The sequence below is a fragment of the Mesoplodon bidens genome, assembly GCF_964165515.1.
Source record: "Mesoplodon bidens genome assembly, chromosome: 5".
Lineage (NCBI taxonomy): Eukaryota > Metazoa > Chordata > Mammalia > Artiodactyla > Ziphiidae > Mesoplodon > Mesoplodon bidens.
In genome coordinates, this window is record NC_138161.1 from 56,624,764 (window position 1) to 56,647,723 (window position 22,960).

The 22,960-nt window shown below is 38.1% G+C and overlaps 1 protein-coding gene across 1 annotated transcript in view; it reads right to left on the reverse strand.

Annotated features, from left to right (window-relative positions):
- Positions 1 to 22,960, reverse strand: part of MORC1 (MORC family CW-type zinc finger 1) — a gene marked incomplete at both ends in the record, with an annotated part of 188,250 nt that overhangs the window by 151,670 nt on the left and 13,620 nt on the right. Inside the window, 5 exons of the mRNA XM_081235628.1 lie at positions 12,537 to 12,642; positions 14,437 to 14,596; positions 18,484 to 18,592; positions 19,248 to 19,338; positions 22,489 to 22,557. Coding sequence (XP_081091754.1) covers positions 12,537 to 12,642; positions 14,437 to 14,596; positions 18,484 to 18,592; positions 19,248 to 19,338; positions 22,489 to 22,557 — 535 coding nt within the window. The remainder of the gene's footprint in view (positions 1 to 12,536; positions 12,643 to 14,436; positions 14,597 to 18,483; positions 18,593 to 19,247; positions 19,339 to 22,488; positions 22,558 to 22,960) is intronic.

Below are 22,960 nucleotides of genomic sequence, written 5' to 3' on the forward strand. Positions count from 1 at the left end.
GAAAAACATAATTCAAAAAGAGTCATGCACCAAAATGTTCATAGCAGCCCTATTTACAATAGCCCGGAGATGGAAACAACCTAAGTGTCCATCGTCAGATGAATGGATAAAGAAGATGTGGCACATATATACAATGGAATATTACTCAGCCATAAAAAGAAACAAAATTGAGCTATTTGTAATGAGGTGGATGGACCTAGAGTCTGTCATACAGAGTGAAGTAAGTCAGAAAGAGAAAGACAAATACTGTATGCTGACACATATCTATGGAATTTAAGGAAAAAAATGTCATGAAGAACATAGGGGTAAGACAGGAATAAAGACACAGACCTACTAGAGAATGGACTTGAGGATATGGGGAGGGGGAAGGGTAAGCTGTGACAAAGCGAAAGAGTGGCATGGACATATATACACTACCAAATGTAAGGTAGATAGATAGTGGGAAGCAGCCGCATAGCACAGGGATATCAGCTCGGTGCTTTGTGACCGCCTGGAGGGGTGGGATAGGGAGGGTGGGAGGGAGACGCAAAAGGGAGGGGATATGGGAACATATGTATATGTATAACTGATTAAATTTGTTATTAAAAGAAAGAAGCACTAATGACAAAGCAAATGATGTAAATGTTAACAGTAAGTAAATCTGGATAAAAGCTCTAGAAGTGTTCCTTGTTACTATGTTTACTTTCGCAGCTTTCTTCTAAGTTTGAAACTATTTAGAAATAAAATGTTTATTTAAAAAAAAGGAATATAAGCAAAACACATAAGCTAATTATGGAAGCAAAGTAAGTGTTCCAAAAACATGAAAATATACTCAATTTTGTCAATAATTAGGAGAAAACTAGAGTGCAGAGAAATATTTAATCTACCCGCTAAATTTTTTTAAAACAAGAAAAATTCATTGTCTCACAGTTCTAGAGGCTAGAAGTGTGAGAAAAAGGTGTCACCATAGTTTGTTTTTCTGAGAGCTGTGAAGAAAAATCTGTTCCCTGACTTTTGCCTAGGTTCTGATCGTTTGCTACCTGGCAGAATTTTAAAGATTGATTATATAAATTCCTGGTAAGAATCAGGGCATTAAGAAAACTCAGACCCTTGGTTAGGTGCATAGAAAATTTAAGCATTTCACACAATACTTTAGCACTATTTAAATTTAAAATTACCACCACTTAATCTGGCAATATTTTTTCTGAGAATACTAAAGAAATATCAATACTTGTGCATGTGCCCCAAAATATAAGTATAAAGATCAGCATTGTTAAAAGAGTGAAAAAACTGAAGTCCCATCAATAGGAGAGTGTTGATGTATAATATCATGCTATACATTATATTACAGTGTATAGTAACTGAATATTATGCAAAATTGTTATATACCGACATACAGTAATTGATCAGTATACAGCTATTTCAAAAATTAAGTATACCATCTTTAAAAGAGTCATCTTTTAAAATGAAATACAGCATTATCTACTAAAGAGAACCAGGGTTCCTTGGAGAAATGGCCTATTGCAGACAGGGGAAATTGGAGTATAATATGAGCCTGGAACATCTTGTGGTTCCAGCAAGTACAGAAATGTTCAAAAATGATGGTGACGTGAAAAGAACATAAGATTCAGCTTAAACAGGCTCCTACTAGCCAGAGCCAAATCTAGGACAACTTTAGACACAAAATTCATATTGATAGTGATGGTTTATAACCCTTAGAATAAAGAGAATAAGACAGAATCCATGGATTCATAGTACATATAAAGAGAGGAAGAGCGAGAGGTTGAAAGATAAAGCAAGTGTGGTAAAATAACATTTGTGGAATCAGAGTGCAAGGTATACTGGAATTCTTTGTATTATCTTTGCAACCCTTCTGAAAAGTCTAAATTATTTCAAAATAAAAGGTTAAGAAGAAAAATGTCTGAGTTAAATCTAATATAAACTGACAATTACTAGAAAAAAACTAGATGACATATTTAAAAACTGAACTTGCAGAATTATTTCTATAGAAGAAGAGAGACTAAGGGAACTGGTGTGGAGAATGAGGAAGCACTATTACTCTGATCTGTGTGTTTATGCAGGTTTGAATAGTTTTCAATAAATTAATATTGTGTACTACTTGAAGCCCCTCCCTTCATACACATTCTACCCTCTTCCCCAAAGATTAATGCCCCTGGAACAGGTGATGGACCACCAGGTAAACAAGGAAGAGTGAGATATAGGAGAGAATAAAGAAAACTAATACATGGATCCAGGATTCACTGGCATATCTTACATGAAATTTCAAAATCTCAGTTATGAAATTATAATTCCATACCAGTATCCACATAAAAAAGCTGTATGTCTTATGAATGAAATTTAAAACATCCAAATTACAGAATTATAATTGCACACCTGGCATCTACCTAAACTCTCTGAGTAAGGAATGCCGAAGTAGAATTACAACCCTGCAGATTTTGCAGATGCCAATTTATACTAACCACATATGAGGTAGTGATGGGCACTGACTCATTTTAAAATCCTCCACCAGCCTGTCATCTTCCATTTGCTTAGTCCTACTGCACTCTATCAATACAGGACCTTTGAAAATGACTCTAAATTTCAATAATTTGTATGACTGTGACTGAAGGTTACTAACAGGCACCAGTGAGAAGGAGAAAATGGATTAACTTGATTCTGTTTTGCACAAATGGACTACTTCAAAGGAAAAAGATACAACTTGGTGGGGGGAAAAGTTACAAAGGTTTGAGGTGTGGGACTTGGTTCAGAGTTCTAAAAATTACCACAACATAAACTAATAAACAAAAATTGTCTAAGCAGGCCCTAAAGAAACATCTTGTTTTCTGTTATTAGCCCACTTTTATTTCTTTAATATTCAGTATTCTCAGCCCTCCCCTGCACCTCCATTTTATTCCAAACTCTTGATTTTCTTCTGATTTCTTACAAAGCTACTTTTCATATCATCTTCTTCCCTTTCTGGGAACTAAGTTTAACATGATATAATTCAACATGATTCTTTCCCTACAGATACAACTCACTTTCTGCATGTCACCCTGGAACCTCTGTACGCTTCCCTGGCATTCTCCACATACCACAGTCACAGATTCAAACTGCAGTTTGATATATCACACATGAAATGCAAACTTCTGCCTCATCTGCATTCTGAAATTCTGAGATGACTGTTATCTATCTACATACAATTTTTTTTAATTTAAGGGAAAACAAGTTGTCTTTAGACTGACATTGCCAAAGCACATGCCACTGCCCTGTGCTTAAACATCACTCCTAATGAAATTTTCATGAGGTTACTGTTATCTTGAAACATGGCCCTGCCAATGGTCAGATTACTGCTCTTAGAGACTCAGCCCAAAGCAGAACGATAAAGGGTTTGATTCCTAAGTTTAAAACTGATACCAAATATTCACAAGAACTGTGTCAAAGTTCAGACCCTTTGACTCACTGGTTCCCATCCTGGGAATCTGTCTTAAGAAAATAATTCAAAAAATAAAAAAAAAATCTGTATGAATATGTTTATTCCAACATCATCCACAAATAATGTGAAACACTGAGACTGTCCAAAAATACAGGAATTGTTACGTAAATTTTGACGAATCAGTTCAGTGGTCACTTATCAAGAAATCATTATGAAATGAGGCTTATTAAGACTGTATAACTTAGAATAAAGTTTAGAAGCAAATCATAAATGAAAAAAGAGAAACTGCACTTAAAAAACACTAGAACGGAATAATAACTTAATAATTATGAGGGGCTTTCCTGGTAGCACAGTGGTTAAGAATCTGCCTGCCAGTGCAGGGGACATGGGTTTGAGCCCTGGTCCGGGAGGATCCCACATGCCGCAGAGCAACTAAGTCCGTGTGCCACAACTACTGAGCCTGTGCTCTAGAGCCCGCGAGCCACAACTACTGAGCCCATGTGTCACAACTACTGAGGCCTGCACGCCTAGAGCCCATGCTCCGCAACAAGAGAAGCCACCACAATGAGAAGCCCGTGCACCACAACGAAGAGTAGCCCCCACTCTCAGCAACTAGAGAAAGCCCGTGTACAGCAGCGAAGACCCAATGCAGCCAAAAATTAAATAAATGAATAAATAAATACATTAAAAAAATAATCAATTATGATGTAGAAATTCTTTTCCTTAAAAAGTTAAAAAGTATTGTTTTACTTTTGATTTTACAATAAACAAAATTGGAAGAAAGTAAATAATACCAGGAAACCTCTTCTCTGAGGCCAAACAAAAGTCTGAAGCCTGGATTTTCCTATTCCTATGTAGAAAATTAAATTATTTTCAGAATCAGCAGGACCACACCATCTAAGACTAAAGGTGAAAATTACACAGTTGGAAGGTTTGAAACTTGTTTTGGACAGATGTCAAATTATGCCCAATGGCTTTGAGGGGATACAATAGCCAGAAGAAAAAGAAACAGTAAAAAAGTTGTTATATTACTTGCTCTCGAAACCAAGATTATGTAAACTGTACCTGATTAGAAGTTCAAAGATCAGAAGTCATAAATGGAAAAGGAATCAGAAAAAGATCCACCTTGGGACCAGATGTATTCTTTCAGCCTTAAGAGTTAATGTTTTTCTAGTCCCTTAGTGAAGAGGAATTAGGTGTTATTGTCAGAATCCACTGACTTTTTAGAGGAGAAAACTACAGTGGCATTATTATCCCATCCCCAGGAGGAGATACTGCTGTCCCTTCTTGGCACCATCAAGGTGCTCACATCAGAAGCCATGAAATGTATAGCATCTTTGGTATAGAAATTATGCCTCCTCTTTACAATAATCCTTCCTCATAAAACCCCATCCTTGTCTTTAAAAAAACTTCTCTTGTGATTAAAGTGTGAAAACTTTTGTTGAAAAATCAAACAAACAAAAAATTCCAATGTGAACAATGTTCCATGTCAATTGTACATGTCCTGGGTCTGATCCATTTTTTTATTTTGTAATTAACTGCCTAAATGCTTTAAGAAGCTTCTGGTTCATTAAACAATCTGGAAACAGTAAGAATTTTCCCCAATAGTTAGTTGTCAAATTATTCCTCTAATAATGTATTGTTTCCTGATGCTAGTGTTGAAATGCCAAGGCACTCTGAGATAACTTTTGGAAAATTTGAGCTCAAAGCTTTTAAATAGTATAAGATATTGTTTTTCAAACCAGTTGTTAAGCAGAGGACAAGGCCAGCAAGAAAAGGAGGAGTTGCCAGTAACAACTCTGAGCCTCCTTTCTGACATTGGCACATTAATGTTGGCAAAACGGTTCCCAGCAATTGCAGAACAGTAATTAGGCTGGATATTTTTTTCCAAAAGGAAAAAAACCTCCATTTCTGTGTAAATTAAGAATTCCACATGTTAGAATGAGATGAGAAAAAATATAAATTAGGAAAATATAGAAAAGCTAATCTAAAGTAGGTTATCAAATGTTAAATTCTCTAACTGGTAAAAGAACTTTCAAAATTTCACCTCCAAGGAAAAAGAAAAAGAAGTTGTCTAAGCTGATGTGTTACTTGGGTCTCAACATCTTAGTCTAAAGCTGCACTGTCCAATACGGTAGCTACTGGCCACGTGTGGCTATTGGGCACTAGTCCAAATTGATATGTGGTATATGTGTAAAACACACACTGGATTTCAAAGATTTAGAATGGAAAAAAAACAATGTAAAATGTCTCAATATTTTGCATACAGAAATTGAAATTATAATATTTTATATATACCAGATTAAATACAAACATTATTGGGGGGAGGAGTCAAGATGGAGGTGTGGGAAGACACGGAGTTAGCGTCTCCCTACAACTAGGGCACCTGCCAGCCACTGGTAGGAGACCCTGATGCCCAAGGAGACAGAAGGAACCCCAGAGTGAACTGGTAGGACACAGGGGGACTGGGGCGGGGAGGAGAAGTGGAGGCCAGACAAGATTGGCGCCCCTGAGGCCAGGGAGATCAGGAGAGGCAGGTGGGAGGGACTCCAGGAAGAGCAGGAGAGGAGCAGAGGGCGATCTCCTGACCCACTCGGGCCAGGGAGCCTGCTGAGCTCCCAAGCCGGTATCCCCCCCACAAGGCCCCATTCAGGTCATGTGGGTCCTGGGGGCATAGGAGGGAGGCTGGGGAGATCAGGAGAGGCAGGTGGGAGGGCCCTTCCCAAACCAGAGAAGCAGGAGAGGAGAGGAGGGCATTTACTCTGCCCACTTGAGCCCAGGAAGCCTGCTAAGCTCCCAGATGAGGTCCCCTGCCCTCTGAGACCAGGGGTGGGAGGCACACCTGGGCCCCTTCTGTTCCTTAGCCTAAGCTCCACCCCGCACAGTCCCCAGGGCCTTTTCCAGCCCTGTGGGTCCTGAGCATTGTCTCCGCCCACCACCCAAACCTTGCCCTTGCTTAGGCCCTGGTCTCCACAGCCAAGGCCTTCCCCGTACCCCCCCACCCCGTTTTTTTTTCTTTTCCCTCCTCCTCTTTTTTATTACTGTGGTACTGATGTACCTTCCAGTTGCTGACACATCTATATTTTTATTTTTACATTCTTTCTATTTTATATTCTTTCTATATCTCTTAGCTTCCTAGTCTAATTTTATTTTTTATTTTGTTATTGTTCTTTCTTTTTTGGGGGGGCACCCCACATGGCTCCTGTGGTGGGAGCTCTGAGTCCAAACCACTAGACTAACAGAGAACCTCAGACCCGAGGAATATTCATTGGAGTGAGGTCTCACAGAGTTCTTCATCTCAGCACAAAGATCCAGCTCTACCAAATAGCCTACAAACTCCAGTGCTGGAAGCCTCAGGCCAAACAACCAATAAAACAGGAACACAATCCCACTCATAAAAAAAAAAAAAAAAAAAAAGAAATGAGACAGCAAAGCAAGGAGCAAGGTAAAAACCTATAAGACCAAATAAATGAAGAGGAAATAGGCAATTTACCTGAAAAAGAATTCAGAGTAATGATAGTAAAGGTGATCCAGAATCTCGGAAATAGAATGGATTGAGAAAAATACAAGAAATGTTTAACAAAGATCTAAAAGAACTAAAGAACAAAAAAGAGAGATGAATAACACAGTGAACTGAAACGAAAAATACACTAGAAGGAATCAATAACAGAATAACTGAGGCAGAATGAATAAGTGAGCTGGAAGACAAAATGGTGGAAATAACTGCCAAGGAGCAGAATAAAGAAAAAAGAATGAAATGAGTTGCAGAGACCTCAGGGACAACACTAAACACACCAACATTCGAATTATAGGGGTCCCAGAAGAAAAGAGAAAAAGAAAGGGTCTGAGAAAATACTTAAAGAGATTATAGTAGAAAACTTCCCTAACACAGGAAAAGAATTAGTCACCCAAGTCTGGGAAGCACAGAAAGTCCCATACAGAATAAACCCTGGGAAAAACACACTAAGACACATATTAATCAAACTAACAAAAGTTAAATTCAAAGAAAAAGTATTAAAAGCAGCAAGGGAAAAACAAAAAATAACATACAAAGGAATCCCCATAAGGTTATCAGCTGATTTTTCAGTGGAAATTCTCCAGGCCAGAAGGGAGTGGCAGGATATTCTTAAAGTGATGAAAGAGAAAAACCTACAGCCAAGATTACACTACCCAGCAAGAATCTCATTCAGATTCGATGGAGAAGTCAAAAGGTTTTCCCACAAGCAAAAGCTAAGAGAATTCAGCACCACCAAACCAGCTTTACAACAAATGCTAAAGAACCTTCTCTAAGCGGAAAACACAAGAGAAGAAAAAGATCCACATAAACAAACCCAAAACAATTAAGAAATGGTAACAGGGACATACATATTGATAATAACCTTGAATGTAAATGGATTAAATGCCCCAACCAAAAGACACAGACTGCTCAATAGATACAACAACAAGACCCATATATATGCTCTCTATAAAAGACCCACTTCACACCTAGGGACACATACAGACTGAAAGTGAAGGGATGGAGAAAGATATTCCATGCAAATGCAAATCAAAAGAAAGCTGGAGTAGCAATACTTGTATCAGATAAATAGACTTTAAAATAAAGACTGCTACAAGAGATACAGAGGGACACCACATATTGATCAAAGGATCAATGAAAGAAGAAGATGTAACAATTATAAATGTTTATGCATCCAACAGAGGAGCACCTCAATACATAAGGCAAATGCTGACAACCATGAAAGGAGAAATTGACAGTAACACAAAAATAGTAGGGGACTTTAACACCCCACTTACACCAATGGACAGATCATCCAAACAGAAAATAAATACAGAAACACAAGTTGTAAATGATACAATAGACCACATATATCTAATTGATATTTATAGAACATTCCACCCCAAAGTGGCAGAATACACTTTCTTCTCAAGTGCACATGGAACATTCTCCAGGATAGATCATGTCTTGGGTCACAAATCAAGCCTTGGAATATTTAAGAAAACTGAAATCATATCAAGCATCTTTTCTGACCACAATGCTATGAGACTGGAAATCAATTACAGGAAAAAAACTGTAAAAAACACAAGTACATGGAGGCTAAACAGTGTGCTACTAAATAACCAAGAGATCACTGGAGAAATCAAAGAAGAAATTAAAAAATACATAGAAACAAATGACAGTGAAAACATGACAACCCAAAACCTACGGAATGCAGCAAAAGCAGTTCTAAGAGGGAAGTTTATAGCAATTCAATCTCACCTCAAGAAACAACAAAAATCTCAAATATACAATCTAACCCTGAACTTAAAACAACTACAGAAAGAAGAACAAAGAAAACCAAAAGTCAGTACAAAGAAAGGAATCATAAAGATCAGAGCAGAAATAAATGAAACAGAAACGAAGAAAACAATAGCAAAGGTCAATAAAACTAAAAGATGGTTCTTTGAGAAGATAAACAAACTTGATAAACCCTTAGCCAGACTCATCAAGAAAAAAAGGGAGAGGATGCAAATCAATAAAATTAGAAATGAAAAAGGAGAAATCACAACTGACACTGCAGAAATACAAAAGTTTATAAGAGACTACTACAAACAACTATATTCCAATAAAATGGACAACCACAAAGAAATGGACAAATTCTTGGAAAGGTACAATTTTCCAAGACTGAACCAGGAAGAATTAGAAAATATAAACAGACCTATCACAAGTAATGAAATTGAAACTGTAGTTAAAAATCTTCCAACAAACAAAAGTCCAGGACAAGATGGCTTCACAGGCGAATTCTATCAAACATTTAGAGAAGAGCTAACACCGACACTTCTCAAACTCTTCCAAAAAATTGCAGAGGGAGAAACACTCCCAAATTTATTCTACAAAGCCACCATCACCCTGATACCAAAACCAGAAAAAGATATCACAAAATAAGAAAATTACAGACCAATATCACTGATGAATATAGATGCAAAAATCCTGAACAAAATACTAGCGAACAGAATCCAACAGCACATTAAAAGGCTCATACACCATGATCAAGTGGGACTTATCCCAGGGATGCAAGGATTCTTCAATATACGCAAATCAGTCAATGGGATACACCATATTAACAAACTGAAGAATAAAAACCATAGGATCATCTCAATAGATGCAGAAAAAACTTTGCCAAATTCAACACCCATTTATGATAAAAACTCTCCAGAAAATAGGCATAGAGGGAAACTACCTCAACATAATAAAGGCCATGTATGACAAACCCACAGCTAGCATCATACTCAATGGTGAAAAATAGAAAGCATTTCCACTAGGATCAGGAAAAATACAAGAATGTCCACTCTCGCCACTCTTATTCAACACAGTTTTAGAAGTCCTAGCCACAGATATTAGAGAAGAAAAAGAAATAAAAGGAATACAAATTGGAAGAGAAGAAGTAAAACTGTCACTATTTGCTGATGACATGACACTATACATAGAAAATCCTAAAGATGCCACCAGAGAGCTACTTGAACTAATCAATGAATTTCATAAGGTTGCAGGATACAAAATTAATGTACAGAAATCTCTGGCATTCTTGTACACCAACAACGAAAAATCAGAAAAAGAAATTAAGGTAACATTCCCATTTACCATTGCAACAAAAAGAATAAAATACCAATGAATAAACCTTCCTAAGGAGGTGAAAGATTTGTACTCAACTATAAGACACTGATGAAAGAAATCAAAGATGACATAAACAGATGGAGAAATACCATGTTCTTGGATTGGAAGAATCAATACTGTGAAAATGACTATACTACCCAAAGAAATCTACAGATTCAGTGCAATCCCTATCAAATTACCAATGGCATTTTTTACAGAACTAGAACAAAAATCTTACAATTCATATGGAAACACAAAAGACCCCGAATAGCCAAAGCAATCTTGTGAAAGAAAAGCGGAGTTGGAGGAAGCAGGCTCCCCGACTTCAAACTATACCACAAAGCTACAGAAATCAAGACATTATGGTACCGGCACAAAAACAGAAATATAGATCAATGGTACAGGACTGAATGCCCAGAGATAAACCCACGCACATATGGGCACCTAATTTACGACAAAGGAGGCAAGAACATACAATGGAGAAAAGACAGCCTCTTCAATAAGTGGTGTTGGGAAAACTGGGCAGCTACATGTAAAAGAATGAAATTAGAACACTACCTAACACCATACAGAAATATAAACTCCAAATGGATTAAAGACTTAAATGTGAGACCAGACACAATAAAACTTTTAGAGGAAAAAACACTCTTTGACATAAACCACAACAACATCTTTTTTGACCCATCTCCTAGATTAACAGAAATTTAAAAAAATAAACAAATAGGACTTAATGAAACTTAAAAGCTTTTGCACAGCAAAGGAAACCATAAACAAGACAAAAAGACAACCCTCAGAATGGGAGAAAATATTTGCAAATGAAACAACAGACAAAGGATTGATCTCCAAAATATACAAACAGCTCGTGGACATCAATATCAAAAAAACAAACAATCCAGTTAAAAAATGGGTGGAAGACCTAAATAGACATTTCACCAAGGAGGACATACAGATGGCCAAGAGGCACATGAAAAGATGCTCAACATCACTAATTATTAGAGACATGCAAATCAAACCTACAGTGAGGTATCACCTCACACAGGTCAAAATGGCCATTATCAAAAATGCTAGAAATAAATGCTGGAAAGGGTGTGGTGAAAAGGGAACCCTCCTACACTGTTGGTGGGAATGTAAATTTGATACAATCACTATGGAAAACAGTATGGAGGTTCCTTAAAAAACTAAAAAAAAAAAAGAAAAAAAACCCCAAAACTAAAAATGGAACTACCATATGACCCAGCCATACCACTACTGGGCATATACCCTGAGAAAACCATAATTCAAAAGAAGGCATGCACCACAATGTTCACTGCAGCACTATATACAATAGCCAGGACATGGAACCAACCGAAATGTCCATCAACAGATGAACTGATAAAGAAGATGTCGCACCTATATACAATGGAATATTACTCAGCCATAAAAAGAAATGAAATTGAGTTATTTGTAGTGAGGTAGATGGACCTAGAGTCTGTCATACAGAGTGAAGTAAGTCAGAAAGAGAAAAACAAATACCATATGCTAACACATATATATGGAATCTAAAACAAACAAACAAACAAAATGATTCTGATGAACCTAGGGCCATGACAGGAATAAAGACACAGATGTAGGGGATGGACTTGAGGACATGGGGAGGGGGGAGGGTAAGCTGGGACGAAGTGAGAGAGTGGCATGGACATACATACACTACCAAATGTAAAACAGATAGCCAGTGGGAAGCAGCCGCATAGCACAGGGTGATCAGCTCGGTGCTCTGTGACCACCTAGAGGGGTGGGATAGGGAGGGTGGGAGGGAGACGCAAGAGGGAGGGGATATGGGGATGTATGTATACATACAGCTGATTCACTTTGTTACACAGCAGAAACTAACACAACATTGTAAAGCAATTATACTCCAATAAAGATATTAAAAAAATAAATCCCGTCTAGCTCTAGCATGCTGACACTAAGAGACTATAGGCTCAAGCTAATAAGTTTTAAATTCAAACTTACTTTAGAGAAATCCAGGGTTAATTACTATTTCATATTTCTCCACACTTTTTCACCCATGCCCCCTACTGTTTTCTCAATTCTGTTTCCTATGGATCCCCAGTAGCCAAGAAAAATGAATGTCCATTTATTTATTTATAAACTGCAAGTATACAGTTCATAGGGCCATTCTGAATTGTCATTCAGTCATATTCCTCTGAATCACCTGTGGAACATGTGAAAAATATTGATTCCTAGGCTTGATATCTGGAGATCCTGACTCAGTACATTTGGGATGAGACAGGATCCTATACTTCTTAAGAAGCTACCTACATCACTCAGAGGCTCAGCCAGGTTTGGGAATCAGTCGTCTAGCCTAACTCACTTCATCTGTAGCTGGGGTAAAATTAATCGTTCTAGAGACAAGGCCTGGTGGCCCCCGACGTGGCGCGAGGATGTAGAGCTCCTAACTCCAGCTCACTGCCATTGTTGACACCTGTTCTGACAAACACTCGTATTACTCACTCCTCAAGAGCTCCAGCCATCAGTATATCTTCCTTGTCAGTTTTAACATCCAACTCAGGTTCTCCATTGAGCAGAAGCTTCAAGTTATAAATAACCAGCAAAGTACCTAATGGAAAAATAGATATTTGACTCGTCAATATTTAACTATACTATGTGTTAGTCATGGTGCTGTTATCTCACTTATGGAATTAAACCTGCTATAGACCAAATTTCTTTTTGTACTTCAGTAAATAATATGCTTGGATAAGTTCCAAGATATACGTCTTGTAGCAAATTCCACTCTCTGCCAAAGAGTGTTGAGTTTCTACAGTATAGCGCTTCTTTTGACTATTCAATTCATTATGTCTTTCAATGTGGATTCTTAAACTTTGGAACTCTTTTCATAATTTGCATTACAAAAACTGTTAGAAGCCTGAACCAAATTTGTATTATAGGCAAAGCTCTCACTGGCAAAACTGAAATCAATGCACATAAGAACAAAGATGAATTTTCAACATTTGTATAAATATGAAGTACTGCTTTTAGACCCTGAAACAGGTGTTGGTAAACTTTTTCTGTAAAGGGCAAGATAATAAATACTTCAGGCTTTGCAGGCCTCTCAGATCTACTCACAACTCAACTCCACAGTTGTAGCATGAAAGCTGCCATAGGGAATACACAAATGAATGATGTGGCTATTTCCAATAAAAATTTACTAACAAAAACAGCTATGGGGCCAATATGGCCTGCAGGCGTTAGAGTTTGCTGACCCCTGCTCTAAAGCACAGTCAACAAAAAAATCCAAATTCTTTATGAAGTTGATTGTAACATAAAGACAAACACCATTGTCACAGAAATTTTAAGAACAACCAATTACACTTTTTTTGGTAATACTAAAACAGAAGGGAAAACAGCAGAGTGACTAAGAATTTGGACTTGGACTTGGGGGCCTAAATACTTGGGTCTACATCCTGGATCAACCATTTACTAGCACAATGACCTCAGGTAAGTTTCCTAACCTCTCTGAACCTAAGTTTTCTAATGTATATGATGGAGCTCATGAGGTACCTAAAACACTGAGTTGTTTAGAGGATTAAATGAGTTAATTTTTATAAAGCATTTAGAAAAGTATTCAGGAAACAGTACATCTTTCACTTATATGAGTATTTCACCATTAGAAGGCAACTAAGAGATTACATTAACTGTCCATAAAGTATGCCACATATGTTAATGAAATGAATATTTATTTAATTGCCACTATTTTTCCGCTGTGAGAAAGGGAAAAGGATGACATAAAACATCACTTTTAAACAAAATGCCACAGGTTAGAGAAGAAATTTTGAAGGTAACACAGGCCAAGTCACAAAAAAGATTCTCAGAATTTTGCTATAAGCATAACATAAAACAGAATTTTAATATAAACATAACAGAATTTTGCATATAAACATTACAAAAAGTAGAATGCAAATCGTTTTCTCTAGAGTAGGAATCTTTTTGCTTCCAGATATGAAAAGTGGTAGAAGTCTGGAGAAAGACGGGCACAGAAACCTGGATTCGTTATTTTATAAATTGCTAACTCTCTTATAAACCCTGGCATCATCTAATCTTGGAGGCTGCAGGAAAGCATCTGGTGCAGAGACTGTGATTCCGTGCGGTAATAGCCTGTGTCATCCTCCTCTTACCCAGTGTCACCAAGCTCACACAAGTACAAACCTTCCTCCCTATGTCAGGGACTTAAGAATTAGTCCCGTTTGGATTCTCCTGAGACAAAACTTATATAAATAAAATGAATAACTGCCCCATATGAGACTCCATGTGATACTGTAAATAGAAGAAAATACGAAATCATATTTATAGTCTTTCATAAGACACTGAAAACAAATACTTGCACATCAAAATTTCAGGGCTGTGATGATCTTACCACATTTCCCATAGATCACATCAAACTGCTGCATCAATTCAGCTTCAGTTTTAAATGGAGAATACTTATAAATTATAGACAATTCCGTTGAGAATTTCTGAGGATCATCTGTGACAGATTCTCTGGTTCTTGTTAACCATGAAGGTAGTGGAACCACAACCTATTAAAAAAACACACATCAATTTACTATGAAATATACATAGAAAAATCATCATTCTTATGTCTGATCCTAACTCAGTTCATTTACCATCCAGCCAAATTATAAAACACTAAGTTAAATGTTTATTTTTCCCAGGTATTCTAGTTTTATAAGGAAGAGACACATGACAAATATATATATACTTGGAGTTTTATTCTAAAATGTTCCACTGTAGAATGTGGGAACAGATGGAATCTACCTCAGCCCCCTGTGGAATTATGGGTAGAATGGCAGAGGGGACAACAGTATCAGCATTTTAGAAGTTGAAAAGCATATCCAAGTATGACAGCATATCCAAGTAACCAACCTAAAGCCCGTGCCAGGCAGGAGAAGCACTAGCCTGATTTACAATTCAGAGTCTGCTAAAAGGCTCAGAGACTGATGGCATGAATTAACTCTGGAGGTAGGGTAAAAGGAGAAGAGAGCTAGAAGTAGCATCCAGATCCCCACCTGGCAATAACTTCTCCCCCACCTCCACAGGGACTGATGTTTATTAACTGGAAAGAGTGGAACAAAGCACGTCCGGATTAGAGGATATATCAGGCACACTTGGCAGGGGACCTTACTTAGATTAGAGGGATTAAATAAAAGTATACATATTGGATGCTGAGAACCCCAGATCTCTTCTCTCATTTGGCTCCCAGGAAGCTGTCAGTTAGACCTTCAGGCAGAAGCCTGTAGGAGTCTTCTTTGAGATATCTGACCAGCCCAGAAGGAAAGGCATAAGGCAAATTATATTGAGGATTTTCCAATAAAACATCTCAGTTAGATCCCATTATTGTGACCTGCATAGCTGTCAAGCCCCACCCACACTCTCAGAGCTTTCAACTGGCACTTTATTGAACTAATCTTTAAAGTATTCAGGATTAACAGTCATCTAAGAAAAGCCTCTAATGTGACAGAGACCAAATAAACAAGCACAAACAAAGCAACTCAGTGGTAACAAAATCCATAAGAGGAAGATGAAAATTTCACGGGAAAAAAATCAATCATAGTTAATATCTTCAGAGCTCTAAGAAGAAATACTGTATCCATGAAACAAGAGCCACATATCTTTTTTTTTTTTTTTTAATGAGTGTTGTTTTTTTTTTAAACGGCTACAAATGCTTGGCTTTTTTATTTATTTATTTATGTCTGTGTTGGGTCTTAATTTCTGTGTGAGGGCTTTCTCTAGTTGTGGCAAGCGGGGGCCACTCTTCATCGCGGTGCGCGGGCCTCTCACTATCGCGGCCTACTCTTGTTGCGGAGCACAGGCTCCAGACGCGCAGGCTCAGTAGTTGTGGCTCACGGGCCTAGTTGCCCTGCAGCATGTAGGATCTTCCCAGACCAGGGCTCGAACCCGTGTCCCCTGCATTAGCAGGCAGATTCTCAACCACTGCGCCACCAGGGAAGCCCGAGCCACATATCTTTAAAAAGGAATATTGAGAGACTAAAAACACTCCTTAGAAGTAAAGAATATGATTACAGAAAAAATTTTCCTTTTAAGGGTTGGAAGATAAATGTAAGAAAATCTCCCAGAAAACAAAACAAAAATATAAAGGACAGAAAACAGGAGAGAAAGGGTAAGAAAACTAAAGAACTGTCTCTAGACATCCAAGAGCTAAGAACAGGTGTTGTAAAAGGAGAGAGAAGATAATATGGAGGGAAGAAAATCATGAAATATTACAGGAAAATATCCCAGAATTAAAGGACATGAGTTTCCAGACTGAAAATGTTCAACAATCAGCCAGCACGATGGGTACAAATAGACCCACCCAAAGGCAAAACACTGAAATCAGAACAGAGGGGGAAAAGCCCTCCCAAAAATAGAGGGGGAGGGGAGAAGAATGCGTCACCTAGAAAACTCAGGAATTTAAATGGCTTCAGACTTCTCAACACTAGAAATTATAAGATCACGGAGCAATGCCTTCAAAATCCTGAAAGAAAACTAATTCCAAGAAAAAACATCAAGCCAAACTATCATTAAGTGTTTGGGTGGGATAAAAACATTTTCATGCATGTGAAGTCTCAAAATATTTTACCCCTCATGCACTCTTGCTGAGAAAGCTAATGGAGGATATGTTACACCAAGAAGAGGGAGCACAGTAGGAAAGACCTGACACAGAAGAGAAGTAAAGAGAATTGCCAGAATGATGGCAGGGGCATATCCCAGGATGGCAGCTGAATACCAGCCATGGAAAGCAGGAATGTGAGGTGCAGCACATAAGAAGATTCCAGAATAGAGTTCTTCAAGACGGTGGAACCATCAAAATAACAGGTTGAGACTGGGGTTAACACAGTGATAAAAGACATATAAGACCAAGCAAATATTCAGTGATAGCGATAAGCATACAGAACACTAAGTAGGCAATTAGTAATTATTAATTAAAAGTTTTGCAGGAGAGAGAAAAATAATAGTTTATGACATGGTATAATTGTATGTAGTGCCTATATAGTCTCTAATGTAAATAGTGAATATTGGCACAACCAAAATTACAACTGAGCCATATTGAGGGTGGAGAATTGGAAGGGTATGTATGTGTGATGGGAGCAAAGAAAAAGAAACAGATAAATCCTCCTGTTTTACAGTGGGAGGTTAATAGAATAGATAATGCCTAAATCAAATCAAGAAGTAGCAATACAAGCATGTTATATAGAAATTTACAGGAAAATAGCAAAAGAATCAGCTAATACTGTTGAAAGAGATTGCCTCTGTAGAAGTGGAAATGGAAAGGGGCTGCAGGCTTTAGTTTAAAAAAAATAAAAGGAAATGGCCCATTTTGGGAAAACTATAACCTCAGCTTTGGCCCAATTTCCCATATCCTTTACGTACAAAAAGTACAATATAAATGCTTAAAGTATTGCTTTTCCTCATTCAGAATCCCACTCAGCTTCTCCCTATTGCTTCCAGACTATTCCTGTTAACCAGCCCCACTCCACTGCTGCCAGCGGGCATGCTGGGCTCCTGCTGGACAGTCCCTCCAAACCCCACAGTCATCTCAGGCCTGAGACTTGCCACATGCCATTTCTCACCATATACCAACCTTTCCAGTTACACGTTGTCCTCTCCCCATAAAACCCTCATTGGCCACTCAAGGCTCTCTCATCTCTCCATCCATATCACTGCTTTTGACAATTGAGTAACAGCAGGAACACATACTCATTGAACAGCATGTTTTTTAAACACCCCTGTTTTTTTATTTATCCAGTACATACGTGTCTGCCTTATTTGGTGATAAGACTGAAAATACTGATGGTCAGGTGGTCCCGCTTGTTTTCTACCTTCCACAGGGTCTGCCCAGTGCTAGGCAGACAGCAGTTCCTCAACATGTATTTGCTATATTGAATTATAACTGATGTTCAGAATACTAAACTCAGACACTGCAAATTAATAAAATGTCTCTGGGTCAGCAAATGGAATTGAAATTATGGTCAACAGAGTTACAGTTTTAAGTTTGCTTTGCATTCAATTTCTTTAGATATTGTTTTCCAAGTCTTTTGAATCCAATATTCTATTTTAAAAATGATACTCTAATTTACAGACAAGTGGTGGAAATGTTTTGCAAGCTTCTTCCAAAAAGCTCATTGTGCCAAAGGGAGCCTCTTATTCTGGAAAATTTGTGTACGTGGATAATAAAAATAAAGTTCTGAAAACTGTCTAGGAGTTACAAACCTACTCAAGGAAGGATCAATAGGACAGGCCTCCAATGACCCCAGAATAGCCAGCTACCCTCTCTCCATTTCCCAAATATACTCTTAAATTTCTAAAGCATAATCAGAAAGAACCCATGGTAGACTTTACCTCCTGAAACGGTAAATGAAAACAATTCCATTACCATGGGAACTGAAGGAAAATTCTCAACCCTTACCTCACTTAGACCTTCTCTTTCACAAAATGTCTGAGAAAAAAACACACAGGTCATCGTTTCTTCCTTCTTTGTGAAAAGAATAAAGTCTTTTCCAATCCTCATGGATCCACTATATTAAAAATCAAGAACATAACGGTTTACATCTCAAACACTAGAAAGAAGGAACAGGCGAGCATGATATCGTGTACTGTACCAGGTTGTTCTTTTCATAGAAATAACTCCACTGTTTTGCTGACTCATCACCAAGAGTGTATGATTTTTTTTTTTCTCAAAGCAGAGCAGAATTTGAACTAATCCAGGCCCACATTCTGGCTTGAGATAAAGTGCTGTCCATGGCTCCAGCAAAGAACAATCATCTGTCCCTGGCAGGTGCTACACAGGTGATCGTAGCCTCATGTCCTCACTTTTCTTTGAGGCAGACCACTAACATAAGCTGTGGACACATATAACACCTACACTAAGATACACTTTGAGAAACAATAGGACATAGAGATGTGATGAAGCTTTAAGCTACAGGGGTGCTACTTCAGCCATCTCTGAAAAAAAGATTCATCATCTATTTAAGAATTAAATTTTAAGTTTTAATTTTAAATTTTAATTAAATATTAAAACATTGTAAAGGTTCAAGTCAGTTATGGGTAGTGGAAATTCTAAAACAAGATAGGACTCTCAAGTTTATATTTGTTTCTAAGATTTCCTTTAACCAAATATTATTCCCAATAATCAAAATCAATAATATATGCATTAAGGAAAACAATTCTCACCTTTTAAGACCATTGCCATATTGCCCAATAAACTTCAAAGTTGGTAACTGTTTCTTGGATGTTCCAAAGTAAATGATATCTGAAGCTTCCTCTATAATTGACAAAGACATGTAGTGATTAGGACTTATGAGTCATTCACACTGGCCAGAGGTCCAGTCGTCAGGATGTCACACATATATTAGGACAAATCCATACTTCTTGGGTCAGTCCAAAGACAAGGATCCTTGTCAGGCCCCATAATCTCTGACCAGGATCATAACGGCAATATATTGAAGGAGGTCAGACAGACCGAGCCACATGACCCTGGGGAAGTAGAGCCTTAATTTCCTTGTCCCTGGGCTTCCCTGGTAGTGCAGTGGTTAAGAATCTGCCTGCCAATGCAAGGGACACGGGTTCAAGCCCTGGTCCAGGAAGATCCCACATGCCATGGAGCAACTAAGCCCATGTGCCACAACTACTGAGCATGTGCTCTAGAGCCTGTAAGCCACAAGCACTGAGCTGACATGCCACAACTACTGAAGCCCATGCGCCTAGAGCCCATGCTCTGCAACAAGAGAAGCCACTGCAATGAGAAGTCCACGCACCGCAAGGAAGAGTAGCCCCCACTTGCCGCAGCTAGAGAAAGCCCACGCTCAGCAACAAAGACCCAACACAGCCAAAAATTAATTAATTTAAAAAATTTTTCTTGTCCCTAAAAGGGAACTACTAACACTTATATCACAGATTTGTTGATGAAGATAAACGAAATGAATTAAATGAGATGATGTGTTAACCTTAAAGACAATACATGCCATTTAATAAATGCTAATAAATTAAAGGTGCTATAATTATTTGTACTACTAGTAATTTTCTATGCTTTTGGCACTTATCCAGTCCCATGTGAGACTGAGAAGGGCAGAATAGCTTTTGGTCTGCTACTACCTGGGAAGGGCTACTTATTTCAGACTTTGAGAGTTATTCTCCTGATCTCTCCAGGGCATTCTGGAATTCTAGAGAAGAATCCTCTGAACTTCAGAATATACATACCTCCAAGAAACAAGAATGCTCCCAGGGAAATAGGAAAAGATAGAAATGGATCTCCCAATTGGGCTACCTGAATACATGCTCCAGAATTGTCCTGAGGACCCTGTGTCAGTCTGGGGGCAGACATGCTATAGTTCAGTGGCACGTGGCAGGAGGTGTGTAAAGACACTCTGCTTGTCTGAAGCTAACTGGACATTTTATCACATGTTCTTATTAAGGGTTGGCTATTAGACGAGGGTATCCATAATGATAATGTTAGCTACTGCTTATTATTTAGTATGTGCCAGGTACTATATCATATACTTTATTTGCACCAACTACTTAATATTTATAACAAGCCTACAAGGAAGATACTATTATTATTATCTATACATTACAGATGAGGAAATTTAAGTTTTAGGAGTTTATGTAACTTTCCCAAGGTCACACTGATAAATGGTACCCACAGAACTATCACCCAGAGTTGCAGAAGACCAAATCCCATGGTTTTTATCACACACCATACAGACTCCCATGTATGGTGGCCAGAGTTCTGAGCACAGGGACAGAACACTGAATAGGACAGGCATGACCCTGTCCTCAATAACTTTATGTCATGGTAGGAGAAAGAAGGAGATAAACAAGATCCTTTCGGAGAGCACTAAGTAAAGGAAATAAAACCAGGGTAATGTTACAGGGCATTCACAAGAATGTAGCCTGCAGATAGAACGCTCAGGGAAGGCCTCCTTCATAAGGTGTCATCTGAGATGAGATTTAAATGATGAAGGGCCAGCCAGGTGTGGCTGGAGTGCTATAAGCAAGGAAGTGCGAGGTACGAGAAAAGGTCAAAGAGGTGGACAGAGGCCAAATAATGCAAGAAATTGAAAGTGTTGCTGAGGAATATGAATTTTATTCTAAAGTAATGGAAAACCACTAAGGGTTTTAAGCAGGGGCATCAATATGATCTATTAAAAGAAAAAAAAATCCACTCAGGATGGCTGTGTGGGGAATGCACTGTAATGGGGCAAGACTGCAAGTGAAAAGAGTTTGGAAATCACCACAGTCATCTTCTAAGGGTCAAGATTGATCGAGCTCAGCTTGGACAACAGACGGATTCTATTTTCAGTCATCAGAAAAACTCTTCCAACTTATCACCTGAGTTCCAACATTAATAAAGAATTGCTCTCAACACTACTGGGCCTTTTTAAAATACAACTGTATATGTCAACTGAAGTGAGTTTCTTCTGAAGATCTGAATATTTGTCACTTGCCTGTGTTTTGATTAGTTTGTTTGTGGACCCATATAAAGGAGTTGCTTCTTTTTTTAAGGAATTGCTTTAGAATATGTCACACATAGTCTTTTACCATTCAGACCAAAGGGGTCTTTGGAGACTCAAAAGAAGATAATTGCTCTATTTTTTATTCTTAGCTTCTATCAGCACCGATGATCATTCTTTCCTCTGGTGTGGAACTGACCAGAACACTACCATATTATTTGAACTCCCTCACTGTTTGTTAAATCCGGTGGTCAAAAAGCCTAGCTTGAGGGACATACACAAGTGTTATAAGAATTCAGGGATAAGGTATCCCAATTCATGCAAATCCTTTATCTGAAGGAATAACATCTCAATTCCACAGCAAACAATATTATGTACCTACTCTGTGCTGCCTTTTGCTAGCCTTGAAGATACGAATATAATCATGCAATGCATTGTAGATGCTTTCACTATGATGAGAACATTCAAGAAGCAACTAAACCTTTGAATGTGCAGGGAAAAAACACAAACTGCTAAAAACAAGGAGAGGTGACCTCTACCTCAAGGTTAAACAAAAAATTTAAAATAGCCTAAAGACACTAGAAACTGCCTTGGGTCTCTTGCAAGCAGTACCTGAAGGGTGTGCTAAAGACAATCTCACAGTCTGTGTTTGTTTTCCATTCATTCCCAGATGCTGTTCCTTACAAGAAATCTGTGCCCTGTGCCTGTCATTTTTCTGGCAATATTTACATTCACTTTTGGTCTTGCTTTAGATGGCTACAATGAATTTACTCTGTCAGCTGGTATATTTAAACCTAAAAAGCTCAACAATATGTTAAGTCTGGGGTTTATTTTCCCTAATAGCTCCATACCTGTTTATATATATATATATATATATATAGCTCAATTTATTTTTATTTATTTTATAGGTTTTCAGGCTGTTTGTTCTAACAGCCAGGTAGGAATCTAGATAATTAACTTACCAGGGCTCATACCACATCCATCATCCAGGAAGCACAACATGAATCCACCCTGCAATTCTTCATTATCCACTGTAAGAGAAAGCAGTTATTACTAATAAATAGGGGGCTTAATTTCTTCATCAGAGAGTCATGCTGCTCACATAATTATTTGTCCTCCTCAAATGCAGCCACTGAGTGACAGAGTTATGGCACAAGGATAAAGCTCAGAAAGGCATCTTGGCTACAGTTTCATGAGAAACTGCAGGGGGAGAACAATCATGCAACAAAAATTTATGTTAAATTAACATAAAACATGTACATATTAATAAATTATGTATACAGCATGACATGCCCTGTTCTGGAATCTGACTGGTCCTTTAAACTTCAGGTGTTTTCTCCCTGGGGGAGGGAATAAAGGTAGCCAGTGATGTGGTCCCAGGATCCCTCTATCAAATTGATCAATCCTGATGCCCTTCCACCAAAGCACTAATTC